At 42.9% G+C, this 14,109-nt stretch overlaps 1 protein-coding gene across 5 annotated transcripts in view; it reads left to right on the top strand.

Annotated features, from left to right (window-relative positions):
- Window positions 1-1,864: 1,864 nt before the first annotated feature.
- Window positions 1,865-14,109, top strand: part of shf (Src homology 2 domain containing F) — a 107,106-nt gene continuing 94,861 nt past the window's right edge. For all 5 annotated transcript variants that reach the window (XM_033624409.2, XM_033624390.2, XM_033624382.2 and 2 more), the window contains exon 1: window positions 1,865-4,654. In XM_033624409.2, coding sequence (XP_033480300.1) covers window positions 4,220-4,654 — 435 coding nt within the window. In that variant the 5' untranslated portion in view covers window positions 1,865-4,219. The remainder of the gene's footprint in view (window positions 4,655-14,109) is intronic.

Below are 14,109 nucleotides of genomic sequence, written 5' to 3'. Positions count from 1 at the left end.
TGTGCCATGACAGGTAAGATACATGGCTGCCAAAAGGTTAAGAGATTTAGATATGTCCCATCTTTTCTATATGTCCTGACTGAGTCACTACTAATTTGAAGCGATGTGGGACAAACGGATGGGAAATTATTCTTCATTCAGCCTTCATTAACTCAGGAAGTTTTGTTAAGCGCGCTTCCTGTTTATCAGCACTGCTCTCACCTTGTGTTCATACTATTCCCCACCGTCAGCTCACAGTGGGAGCTTCACAGTGCAACCAGAGTCTTCAGCTGTCTACTTGAGCAATTAGATATTGATTTCCTTGCTTAAAGACCTTGGTGATACAGTTGTTGACAGACAGGAGATGGTTACAGTTTCGCAGATGTTCCAGTCTGGAGACCCAAATAAAAAATTTAAAAAAGAAAAAACACCTGCTTGAATGAAAAAGTGGGGAAAAAAGCAGCTGATGCAAAGCACACATCTTTAGTGGCTTTGACTTTGAATGTCCAGCAGCTGGTTAAATCACTTAAGCATGTTTCCATGGAGACTACTGGAGTGTAGATACACTGTGTGTTTACTAGACAAGGTATAAATGTTTGGGTAAATAATTTATGTATAAGAAAGAGCACAGTTTCAGACCACATTTGGATGACTTACAAGACTTCAGAGTCAGAGCATTAAGGAAAAAAAGGAAGAGAAGAAGACAGAGAGAGTAATTCAGATATAGAGATCACTTGCCTCGACCACAATGTTTACCTGGTTGCATTTTTTTCCTATGTTTTATTTGCTCTATTTATTTTAGGTTAGGGCCAACCTACATCGGCCTCAGATGCTAGAGCAAAATGCAGCATGACAAAACTGGCATGTAGTTTGAGAGATCCATTTAAAAAGGATGATCTGGAGCCATTGTGTTTACATAAACACTTGTGTAAATTGAGACTCTTTGCAACCAAATTTATTTCAAAGTCCCATTTTAAACCATTTTCTTGACAGTGAATCATTGCGTTACAATCGAGGTACCTCTAGGAAATGAACATAAACATACACATTTATAAAAAAGTGCTTTAGTTGTTTGCACATCATTTCTTTTCCACACACACTGTAATTTATTTCCAGATGCTTCCTTTGACGCAGTTAAAGTCTACACAGTCAGAAGTGTGATGGTCCATCCGTCATGTTCCAAAGAAAGCCGTGTATATTTCCACTTGGCACTTTCACCAGCCTGGCATGGTAGCAAATGCAGTACTACAGCACATGAATACTGTTTTGCTTAAGCATTTTGACATTCAGAAGCGTTCTGCACAAAGTAGCGCACAGTTATTGCTGAACTGCTGAGGCAAGAGAACAAGGCTTTACAATAATGAAGACTCTGTGAGCTCAGAGCATGTAATAACTGTTCACATTGTGGTATGGCAAAACTGACCAGCGCACGAGTAATATTACATGTAGCACAAAACAGAGGATTAAAATAGAAATGGATCCTTTAGAAGAGGACTGAGAAGAAGAATGTAGGTCATATTCTAGCTGGGAGTAGTTTATATCAGTAAAGTTGCCCTAAAACATAGGGTTGATCTACTCTGATAAATTGTTTCTCATCTCTTAGCCCTTACAGCACTACCTGCTTGTGCTGTGGAATCATTTCCAGCAACGCCTGCGAAACCCCGCAGCCACCAGACTTATAAAGCGTGTCAAACGTTTGAGCTGTGCGGTAAAGACATTAACGTTCGCCTATAGCAAACCTGAGCTGTCAACTTGTCTGAAAATGTCTTGCTTTTTCTATATACATGCCAACATCCCTATCACTGACAAACATATGGAAGGAAAGTTTGTCCAGATTCTGCAACCTGTTAGATGTTTGTAGTTTATGAAGCCATGCAGCTTGGAGCAGGTAACAAGTTGTATGGAAATACTACAGACTAGCCAGTCAAGTTCAAGGTGTCAAAGGACTGTGCAGTAACTGATGACTCTTTACATTAAATACCAAAGTCAAAAGGTGGACATCTTAAACTGACAATCTTCTGTCAAGCCAGCCATCACCACCTGTCATTGCTAACTGTTTTCCAGCAGCTTTTTATCTTGTGAGAGGTATTGACAATTTGTCCAAACACACTATCAGCACCTCTCACGTCATTGTAAGTATGATAACTTAAGCAGAATCCTATACATTTCTACATAAATTCCTCTTGGCAAGCAATCTGCCTGCGTAGGCTACTTAAGGGACTATTTGTATCCTGTGAGGTGCTGGATTACAGGATTTGCATTTTAAAGGGTGTCAGCGATGGCAGCTGGAGGAAATTGGTGAATGCAACTGTAGCAATGCAATAAATGATCTGTGATGTGTAAGCTCGGCAACCTAGATGACACACCTGTGCCTGCCCACCACAGATACCTACAATGTGAGACAGGCAATTAGTCAGCAGCAAAGACAACGTTCATATCACACGCTGTGTATGTGTAAATGCAGCACTGAGGTTACACCTACACTAAACATAATGCAGCTACAGCCCTAAAATATACCATGTAATGTATGAGCTGGAACAAGCCTTTCTCTTTTTGCTCTCAGAGATTGTTTTCCCAGAGCTGGAAACAAAAACCGACCAGTGCTGCAATAAACTAGAGGCCATCTGAACCAATTTTGGTTGTTTTTTCTTTTAAAGCTTTTATGTATAATGCACTAGTTAAACAGATTAATGTCCTGGCTGTGGGGTGAAATTATTCCTATAAAGTGCAGGGAAATTGCACTGGTCAAATTTCTCTCTGCACGCCCAAAGTGCAGCGATGGCAGAATTTCAGGACAGAAATAATAGATTTCGTTTTGATCTCTGGAGCATGGAGTTGTCTCTCCCAGGGGCCTGCCAGGGTTAAACTCTGATCTGTACACTGTGACTCGCTCAAGGCTGTGTGTGTGTGTGGTGTTATTAAAAAGAAATATTGCTTCATAAAAACCCACTGCGCTGCAGCCATGACTCCTGTTAATGCAGACTGTTGCTGGAGTATGTCTCTGGGAGGGGAAATGGGAATTTTTTTTTTTTTCATCTGTCCTTTGATTGCAAAGGCAATTAGAGTGAAGCACGTGAACCTCTGACCCTTTGCGTCAAAGAGACTGAAAGACACCTTGGAGAGAGCTGTTTACTCGTATTGTTGCTTTGAACAATTCACCTCCTCTGCTCATGGATCGGTGTAATGAACTTAGCTAGAACAGTGCCCAGAGTTAATATAGGCCCCAGCGTCTCTCTCCACTGGTCATTTGCAATGCAATTTGCAATTAGAACAGTCTGCAGTGGCCATCTGGACATGAGAGCACTGAGAATACATAGGACACTTTACCCTTGAGTGCCATTGGTGGGACACATGTTGACCTGAGGGCTTTTAAGCAAACAGTTGTATTGTATTACTTTTTCAAAGTGCACATTTCTAGAAACATATTGTAGGAGAGGAATGGGAAATACATTTACACAACCGTTTCTTAGCATTAATCCTTTGTAAGGAATCATTTTTTGTGTAAATGTAACATAAACCACACAATGATCTATACCAGAGGATTTAAATGACCCTGTAGTGCTGGGTTAGGGACCAACATGGAGCTAGGAAACTTGCAAAATGACAGGATGTTAGAGCAAAACTTGTAATTATTTTTATTCTTCTACTACAGGCATCACATCATCTCCAGCAGCCCATATATTACATCATTCTGCACTACCACAGAGTCCTCATCCGGGGATCCCTGAGACAAGACGCTCCTCAGATGGGGCTCGGTGCTTCTGTGTGTATGTGTGTGTGTGTGTGTGTGTGTGTGTGTGTTTTCAACTGGAGCCACATCACGCAGTGGTGACTGATAGTCTGGGTAGTCCACAGTCAGCGGGGTTTCAGGAGTCCGGTAGGTGGCAGTGAATGTTCTCAGGTAGGGAGGGCAGGTTGTGGGGGGCGTGTGTTCCTCTTGCACAAGCGCTCCCATGTTGCGTAGTCTGGAAACCTGACGTGGAGAGCAGCCGAGCGGTGAGTGACAGAGTTGCGGCAGGGCAGATCAGAAAGTGCCTGTGGCCGCGCTCCCCCCCCCCTGCTCGCGCGCTCCTCTCCGGACCGACAGAGTCGCACGAGACTGGCGACACGCTCCGAAGCCGGTCAGCTGGCCGCGGGTGACCCGAGGATCCCACTTTGACGAACAAGACTCGGGGCTCCGCTGGCAGGAAAGGTGGAACTAAACTACATTACATTGACTTGAGAGCGATGCACTGGCAGCATGGCCAAGTGGTTCAAGGAGCACCTAGGATTCAAAACTACCAAAGCACCCCCTCCGGCGCCTCCGAAGCCGGACTACAGACACTGTCACACCGGTGTGCCCGGTGCGCCTGGCTTCCAGCAAACAAGCTCCGGGGCTACCTTCCCGAGCCCGGCTCAACCGGACATCCTCGCTGCTTACAAACTACAAAAGGAGCTGGACTTCGAGGACCCGTACACTCCAAGTGGAAATATTGCATTTGGCTCGGGCAGCTTGAACACTGTGGGGTCGCCGGATATCAAGTATGTGTCACCAAAACACCGACTTATCAAGGTGGAAACAATCGAAAAGAGCAGCCCGGCTCCGGGCGGCGGTGTCACCGTCACCCAGGCTGTTGCTGTAGGGAGTGTTAAATCTCCCACTTCACCCCCCTCGGACCACGACAACAAGGAGAAGGTGGGTGAAGTTTAGCCCAGACATTAACAACTCTTTGCTCTCCTACAGGCTGAACTTTACTTTATACAACCCTGAAGAAGCGAAAAGAGGCTATTTCTGTCAGTGAATCTATACTTGAACCTAGTTTTCTCAAAATGAAATCATATAAATACACTTCCTTTTCATATTTTTCCCTAAAATTAACTAAGCTCTGTTAATGGAGCACTTGATCTACTCCTGTAAGGAATGAATCGTTACAACCGGCAGAACTTGTTATCACAACTGCAAGTCTGTCCACACGAGTTGCGACATCCACCTCCTCCTAATAACTAACCTGCACTACAGGGAGTGTTGTAGAGGCAGCAGTCTCTGTACTGTGTTGACACACAGCTCAGTCTCACAGCAGACATGCTTTAATCGTGAAAAATTGTGAACTTTTGCTCACTTTGTGAAAGCGAACTTGCTGTGAAGTGCGGGCAAACTCTGCTCTGCCTGCTGGCTGAGATGTGTGTGCTGTGCCAATCTGTATCTGCAGCTTATTCCCAAGCAACAATGCGATCCAGACTTACTCACAGCACCTCTAATTTAACTTGAATCTAATCTTATTTAACTAGACAGATCAATTTCGTGAATGTTGTTTTTGCAGCGATGCCTGTTGCCTTGGGGGGGGGGGGGGGTTACTAGTGATGGGTTTATGGATAGATGGCTCTAATTTGAGCCTCTCTTGGCACTGTTGTCTGAGCAGGAAGCCTTGCTCCTTTTTTTTACTTTCTGAGGTTGTGGGTAATGCAGAGAGCTGGTTGCACACTCATCAGCACAAAATGAATGTGGAGACAGGCAGGGAGAAAGCAGGCTGGCTGTGCCTTGGAGCACACTGACATGTCAGGCCTCTCAGGAATTCATACACACCGGGCTCATTTGGAGAAACCTGAGATGTTCAGTGTCACTGAGGTTAAGGACATACCGTGTGATGAGTGTGATCCCGCTGAGGAATGTTTCAGTGTCTGCGTAGCTCATGTACAGAGGAGAAAGCACCGCCTTGTGAAAATACACACTGTGCACCACTGTTTCCTCCTCAGATCACGTCTCAGTCACTAACATTTTTGTGGTCGTCCAGCTACTTCCTCCTCCCTCTCCTGTGTTTGCCTTCGCACCTGTCTTGTGACATGTGGCGAGTTCACAGTTGGTTTTGGTCTCTCACTTTTATTTATATTCCACAGTGTCTGCGACCTGTCACAAGAGTGTTGCGTGAAGGAAGACTGCGCTTCTATCGCCCCAGTTTTGATCACACAAAACCCAACTGTTACCTGTCGCCTATATTTCCCACATGCCCTCAGCGCAGACATCAGGAACCATGTGAAGCTCATCAAAATATCTTCTGGGCCAATGTTTGTTTTCCCAAATCGTCAGCCACTGGTTTCAGCAGCCCTCACAGACTTAGTATGCAGGTTTAATAATCATACGGCTATGTGTTATCAGCAAAACAAGCAGGAAACCAGAATTTACAATTTTCACCCAGCCACTGCAGCTGTTCAAGCTGATTAAACAGATTAGAGTTGTCTCATGTTAATTGAGGCTTATTTGGATTTCCCCCAGTCAGGAATACAGTTGCCTCTGCCCCTCCTCATCTGCACATATGGCTTAACAGACAGGCAGATGATTATATAGTATGGTTTAAATACCTCACACCTACCAGTATGAATGATGTTATGGATGAGCTAAATGAGTACTGACAGCTGGTGGGCTTAAGCAACATGTTGCGCGAAGGGTTTTCGGGTTTCTTGTCGGGTGCTGAAGGTTAAATGAAGTGAAATAGTAGCGTAGAGGGAAGTGTGATGTAAAACAGATAATATCAGGGGTTTTTTGTACCTGTCATGCGGGTTGTCCCTTCTCTTTGTGCTGTCTGTACACCCTCAGCAAACTGGAGATATCTGGGACTGTTGTGCCACCCTCAGAGTTTGTTTCCATCTATCTTGCAGAGTATTAAAAAAAGCCTCCACAGCCTAGGAAATTGTCTGCTGTATAATCCATCATAATAATCATTAAGCCTTAATTTGGTTTTGTAAAAGTTTTAGACTTATTACATTGTGCTGAGTTGAGCACTTTCACTGCATGGCTTACCACTGTCAGTCACCTGATAGCCTCGGGAGGGAAGTGAAGGTTGCAGCAGAAATACCTCCAAAAAACAGATGTCGCCTTGCAGTCTTTGTTACATTTATTTTGTTTCAATGTTAAGTATCTCTCAAATATTAAAAATGGCAGAAAACATTTACCCAAGCATGCTTCATTATGTGTATAATTGTTTTAATAGCGGATGAATAATTTGCAGAAAAGACCTTCACTCACTACACAGTTGCTTCAAAGAGTGTTGTGAGGCTTTGTGGTTACATTTTTGTGAGGATTACAGTGTGTCTGGAAGCTATGTGTGGCTGGCCATGATAATTATTTGTAAATCCTTGTTTGAAGGACTCTCCAGGTGACAAATTTAAAAGTCCCATTATATAGACACTTGTTTCTGTGGGAAGACACGCTGTTTGCAGTTGCTTTTACATACCCTCCCTTCAGACTAGAGCTGAAATTTAGAAAGTGTATTGAATTCACACTATGTTTAGGTTAATTTTTTCACAAACTAAGAGAGACAGCGATGGTGAAAAAAAGAAAAACTGTGTTTCTGGCTTGGAGCACACACATACATGCTCATCAGTTTGATGGTAGTAAATGGAGTCGCTGGCTTCACATAAACTGTCTCCTTTCTAACCGCACAGACTAAACGCTGACTGTTGGATACTGTGCAAAGAGCACACAAGTGTCTTAACAGCACTGCTTGGTTACATTGATGTTTTAATTACTTGACTCATGAATGCTAATTATATCACTGCTTACCTAATGCCTGAAATGCCAATAGCAACATCAAGTGAATTTTCCCCGCTCCATTTCTATTCACCAGGCTTCCATGGGGGAAACAAGACAGATAAATAAGTTTAATACACAATGATATACTGGAAAATATATCTGCTACATTTTCACAGGTGTCCAATTTCATCTCACATTGTTTAAAATTCTCTGCTGGTATTTGTGCCAATCATTGTCTCAGAGGTGCCAATTTATTCAGTGGATTGTACGTTTGGAGTTGAACTTCATACAGAGCTTTATTTTAATGCAGATTGTTGCTTGTGGTTTTGAATTTTCAAGGCATTGCGATGTGTTTTGTTTTTAATGGTGGCAAGCCCTTCATGGTAGAGTGAGTTGAGGGAGATGATCAATTATCATCCTGCCTTGGAGCTAATTAAAGGCCTCATCTTCCAGCTCATCGCTCTACTCAGCACTAACCTAACTTCTCTCAAGGACACGCAAAAGTGAAAGTGATGACGGGCTCCACGTGTAAACAAAAGCAGTAGTGCGGAGCTGACAGGCTGCGGCGTCTTTGTGAAGTGCAGCCCGTCATCATCACTATCTGTCTCTGCACCTGGGAAACTGCTGTTACAGGCTAACTTTGGCTCCCCTCATGGCTCGGGGTCCCTTTAACTCAGTGATCCTACGAGCCAGCTTGCGTATCTATCTATAGAATTTTGGATCAGAAGCCCAGACAGTTGTTGTGCAGCCAATAGAGGCATCTGGGTCGACAGATTTCCTTTGTGCTTTTTTCGCTACATCCATTCCCTGCATCGTTTTACAAGACCTGGCTCAGCATTTCAAAGGATTAATGCTGGAGGTGGAAAACCATTGGTATCAATGCCAAGAGCTTTATGTTTTTGATCCTATATGGGATGTGTGTTTGTTTGCTAGCAAGGTATTTTAAAAACGTGTCACAGATTCAGTGAAATTTGGTTAGGCCTGACAGGGGAACTAATTTCATGTTCATCAAACATTCTTTATATAGAGAATTTTGGTGTGGATAGCACTACCATGCTGCCATTTGTAAGGCACATTTTATTTTAGCTCAGGACTGATGAATTAGAAGCAACATACATCAAAAATAATTTTAAATGACCTTGTTTTAAAATGTTTTTAGCACTCCTGAATGCTTCAAGTAGGCCTCAGCTGCTTGACCCTCTTTGCCCAGATTACTTTTTCAATTTAATGGAATAGTTTGACATTTTAGCAGCTGGAAAATATGATTATTCGCGTTCTTGCTCAGAGTTTGATGATAAGACCTATACCACTCTAATATCTGTCTGTGATCGTCAGCAGCTGTTGAGCATGGCTAAACTTTATCTAAGCTCAGAAATTAACACACTAAATCTTTTTTGTTTAATCCACACAAAAAACAGAGAATAAATGGCACCGTTTGTGGTTATATGGGGGTGTATGTGCTGGACTTTTCCTGGAGGAACTCATCTTCGTCCAGTATTGAAGCTGGTAGATGTCAACTACAACTTAACCATTCACCCATCAACTTCAATATGTGCAACCTTCTACATATGGATTAGAAATATAACCATATTATTATTTTTAGTTTTAGCAACATCAAAATAGTAGCTCAAAGTCATGTGTAGTTTGTGGTCAGATGTATCATTATTTATCACAGTAAATAATATGTCAAATGCAATGAATAGCAGTCCATACAAACACAGTGATCCTCCACTACAGGTGTCTGGCTTAATCTGTTTCTGGAAAAGTTGTTGGCTTCCCTCCATTGCTCATTTGCATTTGTTCAAGTCCATTTGGGTGTTTAATGATCAGATTGAATTTGAGATGGTGCACTGCAGCATGTGAAAGAGCCAGCCAGACCCACCTTCCAAGCTACGGTCTTCTAGCGTGGGCTTGTTTGACTGGCCTGCAGATTACAGTTCTTGTAGAGCATGGCTGGAGCTCGACTCAACTTCATTTCCCCACAACCTGAATATCTTCGCTTGGCCTTTCACCCTGGCACTCCAGACATCAGTGGAGTTTTATAAATGCATCCCACCGGCCTTTTATGCTCTCATCTCTGCCAGTGATAGGAGAAATGTCAAGCACAAACGTCAATATCACCTGCGTCTGTGAGAGTGGTCTTCTTCAGGGAGCCAGAAAATGGATGAAAACATCAGAGCCCATCATGTTTTGTTATAGCACCCCTTTTAAGTGCACCTCTCTACCTTTCTGTGTCAGACAGAGGCTGGTTAGGGTGATAGCAGGCCTGACTGGAAGTCAGAGCGGTGCAGGATGTGCCCTTGTTGCTCTAAAATTACACAAACCTGTATTTGTGCTCTCTGGCTGAGTAAAAGTCGTAGTGTTGGGGATATATTCCTACACTGATTATTTAAAACGAAAACCATTTTACACCCCTGGACCTCCAAGCAGAATGAACAGAGTGTAAATAATACATAGCCTTGACGGTAATGATTTTAGGTAATTTTCCACTGCTGTGACAGTGTGATACCCAGGTTGAAATAATCAACAGATTGGTGTGAAAGCTATGTTATGCACGTCTTGGGTTTTGCAGCTGTTGTTTTTCTTAATTGTGCTCAGTAGTGACACATGTGTTACTGTCACTGGTGGGTAGACTGTGACTCACATCTTTAAGTAAGTAGATAATTATTTTGATCATTATGATAAATTGTGTTAAATAACTAAGACTGTGTTGCTATGGCTACTCTGACTCATAATGTAACAGAAAGGTCTAGACTGTGATATTGTTGGCATCAAGTGGCAGGTAGATTTTTATTTCCAGTGTGAGCCACCGTTCACTGAGCTGTCAAAGAATGCCATGTATTTCCTGAGCTATTTTAAACATCCAAGGCATTTTCTCAAAGTCACCCTAGCTAGTTCAAGATTACAAGATATTCAGTTTTAATTATGCACTGCTCAGAATTCAACAAATTGTTCTTTTCATGCCAAACATATTTTATACTCACTGTTTTTTATGCTTCACTGTCCATGACAAAAGAGTGCCACAATGGATTCCTTTGACCTGAGCAAGAATCCTGGAAGGGCACTTTGAAAAGGAAGGAAGGAGCACAGAGCCTGACAGCATACATGTTTAAGCCCCGCCTCTGTGGGGCAGGATGAAGTCATCCTGTAGCGGAGGTTACGCTGGGAGCCATCATGTAATGGTTATTCAATTTAGCACCGAAAGGTTGGGCTTTTCATCAAGATATCATTTTGGTGAATCCACAAATCCTGTTACATTTACATGATGGCGCTGTAATCCAGCGTCACTGAGTGTAATAACTAGTCATGGTTAGGATTTATATACAAGCATCCCACCACATGTGCTTGGAAGTTATAGGTCTTGGAAATGATGGCCTTTAGCCATTGTTTGCTTATTTTCTTCTTTCCCTCCATCTGGGAGCCTTCTTTCCACTTTAAAGAGTCCCGATGGAGTCTGTTGTGTTTGTTGCTCGATTTGCTTTTTCTAGCTTTGCGCCGGAACATCAGTCACATGATTCCACCAGGTCACAATTAGCCTGCAGACTAGCTCTGCAGCTTTGGCCGCTGGGGAGTTGTAGACACATGGCTCTGTTTTGTTTAATGACAGTGTGTGTGTTTGTGTGTATGTGTGTGTGTCGCTGAGTCTAGAAGGAGGGAGTCCTGGTGGGCAGGCAGATCGTCTCACACCGATTAAAAGGAAACAAATTGAGCCCAAAGCCTGGATGCCATCTGAGGCACAAAGGCAGAATCTGCATGAGGCATTGACATTATTTGCACTGTTTTGCTAAATCAATAGCTCTGCCCTCTAAACTATGCAAATTTCAGCTGTACTCAAATAGTTATTTTTGCATCAAAATACAGTATACTGTAGAGGTCACAGGGAGCTGATTTGCCTTTTTATCTCCTGCGTGTGAGTGCAGGCTGTTGTTTTTGTGTCACACTGCAGGAGGCAGCCAGACTTCCGTCTTGCAAACAGAGCTGCCCTGTCATCTGAGTGCCCACCAGGAAGCTGAACACTTCCATTTCTTCTTAGTGGGATTCCAGACTTCCATTTCATTTCATGCCATTCTGTGAATGAGAACTGAGTCCACTAAACAGTTTTGACTCTGCTGTAACACTGCTCAGATCTTTGATTTACTCACGAGAGGTCACATTTTACTTTTTTTAATTTATACAGCTAAAATTAGCAGTTGTTGTGATAGGGACGTGTGTAGAGAAAGACGCACACTATCTGCAGTTGTTTAGTTGAACATAAGGAATGGCTTGGTTGCTCCAGGATTAAGGAAGTGCTCCCTTCCTGTCAGGAAGTGTTTACAACTTGGTGACATTCCCTTTTTAACTTGACAAGTCTGTGCTTGCCCCTGTGTGTAGGCTGGGTATTCTGGCTGCTGCTTCCTTGCTAAAATATAACTAGGGTTAATGTCCTCGGCTGTTTCGACATGAGCAATCTGGATGTCGGAAATAGTGACAAATGATGACTGCACACGGCTGTTGCATGCTCCACTGAGGGCTCATTGTGGCAACAGACTGCTGATTGTTCCTCACCCCTCCTAATATAGCCACTTTCTATCCTGCTCTGAGAGGTGGGAAGCCACGTAGCAATGGCATTGGTATGGGACTCCACCCTGCGCACTCACTCTATTGTCAGTGTAGGCGACGTGCAGGGACCTCAGTGCATCCTCACCACACAGAGGCTATCTGAGGCCACAGAGCTTCCAGCTTCAATCAAGACGTCCTCACATCGCAATCTGTAGCTTTGTTTACGGCCTGACTGTGGCTTGTTTTTCTCCCTGCGCTATAAATCACTCTCCCAAAATCAAAGCCTCCGTCCCAGTGGATCCCTTCATGTTGTTTCATGAAGCCCTACTTTCCTAATTGTGTCAGTTTCTATCTTATAGGAGCCGTGATAAACAATAGTGTTTTTGCTTGTGCATTGCGGCAGCTGCGTCACATGGGAGTGAATGTCCACAGCATGTGTCAGCATATTTGTGCCTTTGATGGGCAAACAACTTTATTATTCCTCTCCTCAGCCTACTACCTCACTCTCAAATTAAAAAACAAATTGGTGTTTTCATTATAATTGTAATTTAGTGATGAGGGAAATTAGTGTAGCGCGTGTTGAGGACAAATCGCTCATTCACAGGGGCATGGGATTAACATATTTTATAAAATACCAACATTCCATTGTAGCACCTGAATTATTATTATAGACTCTTGTGCCGCACCACTAACTGTATGTACCAGAAACACTGCCAATAAATCTATCACAGTGGGACGGGGGCAGAGGAAGGAAATTGGATTTTGCCAAGCGTGTCGTCAAGTACTTAATCTTGAATATCTGTCGCATATTAAGAGCACCTTCACAGGGTGCAACCCACGGCCTCCTCCCCTTTCTCCACTGGAGGTCTTAAGTGGCTATGTGGAGTGTGTTCCAATGAAGGAGGTCCTCGAGGACAAGTTAGGGTGCTTTTTGTGCTTCACTGCCTTGGGCGCTAAAGGAAAGTACAGTCATTCATCGAGAAAGGAGGGCAGCTAGAGTAGGAAGTAATGTTTTGTAGCTGTTTAAATTTTTGAAAGCCAAAAGGAGATTTGTTCAAGAATAGAAAGGAATGGGTGTGGGACATAAAGTTCTCTCCAAGCACAGCTTAGCCTGTTTGTTTGAGGGATCTCAACTTTTAGCCTGACAGCATGTTGATGGTACAGAGGGGCATGTAGATCATTTAGCAGCTCATGTCGGTGTTTTAAACATAGTGATTCAAAATCATAATTGTGACCTCTCACCTTTAAAAAACACAAATAATCAGTCTTTCAAGGTCTCTCGAATAAAACATCAGCATAACAGATCCTGACAGAAAAGTGCTCAGCGCAATTATTTGTTTTCATTAGCTAAATTGATTGCTGTTAATTGGAGCTGAGCTATTATTCCAAACAAGCTTTTGCAACATCAATGCAACAAGTTAATATTGTGAACACTGAACAGTAAAGACGCCTAAACACCTATCAACACTTAAAAGACAGATTTATATGATTATTAGAGTGTATTAGGATGTTTGCATTCTGTGTCTTGAGGGCTGAAATTAGGTATAGGGGCATTCTGGGATGCTACAATGTACTCTTAATGGCTTTTAAAGATGCTTTGGGGCAGATAATAACACCCACATAAGGCCTGTGCTGTAAGAATGAAGATAACTTTAGACGATGACGATGGGATTTTGTTAAACTGCATATTGATGTTTACCAAAGGATACCGAAGGGATCAGAGAGGCAGAAGCTTTAATGTTAGTGAATCCAGTTGTCTCTGGACAGGAGGCAGCCTTGGAATTTTGATGATACAGTGGTGGACATGGGCAGTTTTCCCTGAGCAAACTTTGAGCAAATTTTTTAGCTTTGGTAGCAGAAGAGATGAAAATATACATACAGTTGTTGCATATGGACTCCTGTTAATGTGATGCTGTCATGACTATATGACAGGTGATCAATCATAGGTCTTTATTTGTAATATATGAGGCCCCTCCCTGGGTACTAGAAGAGGCAAACTAGAAGTTTTCAAGTAAGAAAGACAACTGTCTTAAGGGCAAGCTAAAATGACGGAAATTGTTCCTATTTGTTCTTGCAGGTCTCCA

Source organism: Epinephelus lanceolatus, chromosome 2 (assembly GCF_041903045.1).
Source record: "Epinephelus lanceolatus isolate andai-2023 chromosome 2, ASM4190304v1, whole genome shotgun sequence".
Taxonomy (NCBI): Eukaryota; Metazoa; Chordata; class Actinopteri; order Perciformes; family Serranidae; genus Epinephelus; species Epinephelus lanceolatus.
The sequence above is the reverse complement of the archived record's forward strand: the minus strand, read 5'-3'. Positions and strand labels throughout refer to the sequence as shown.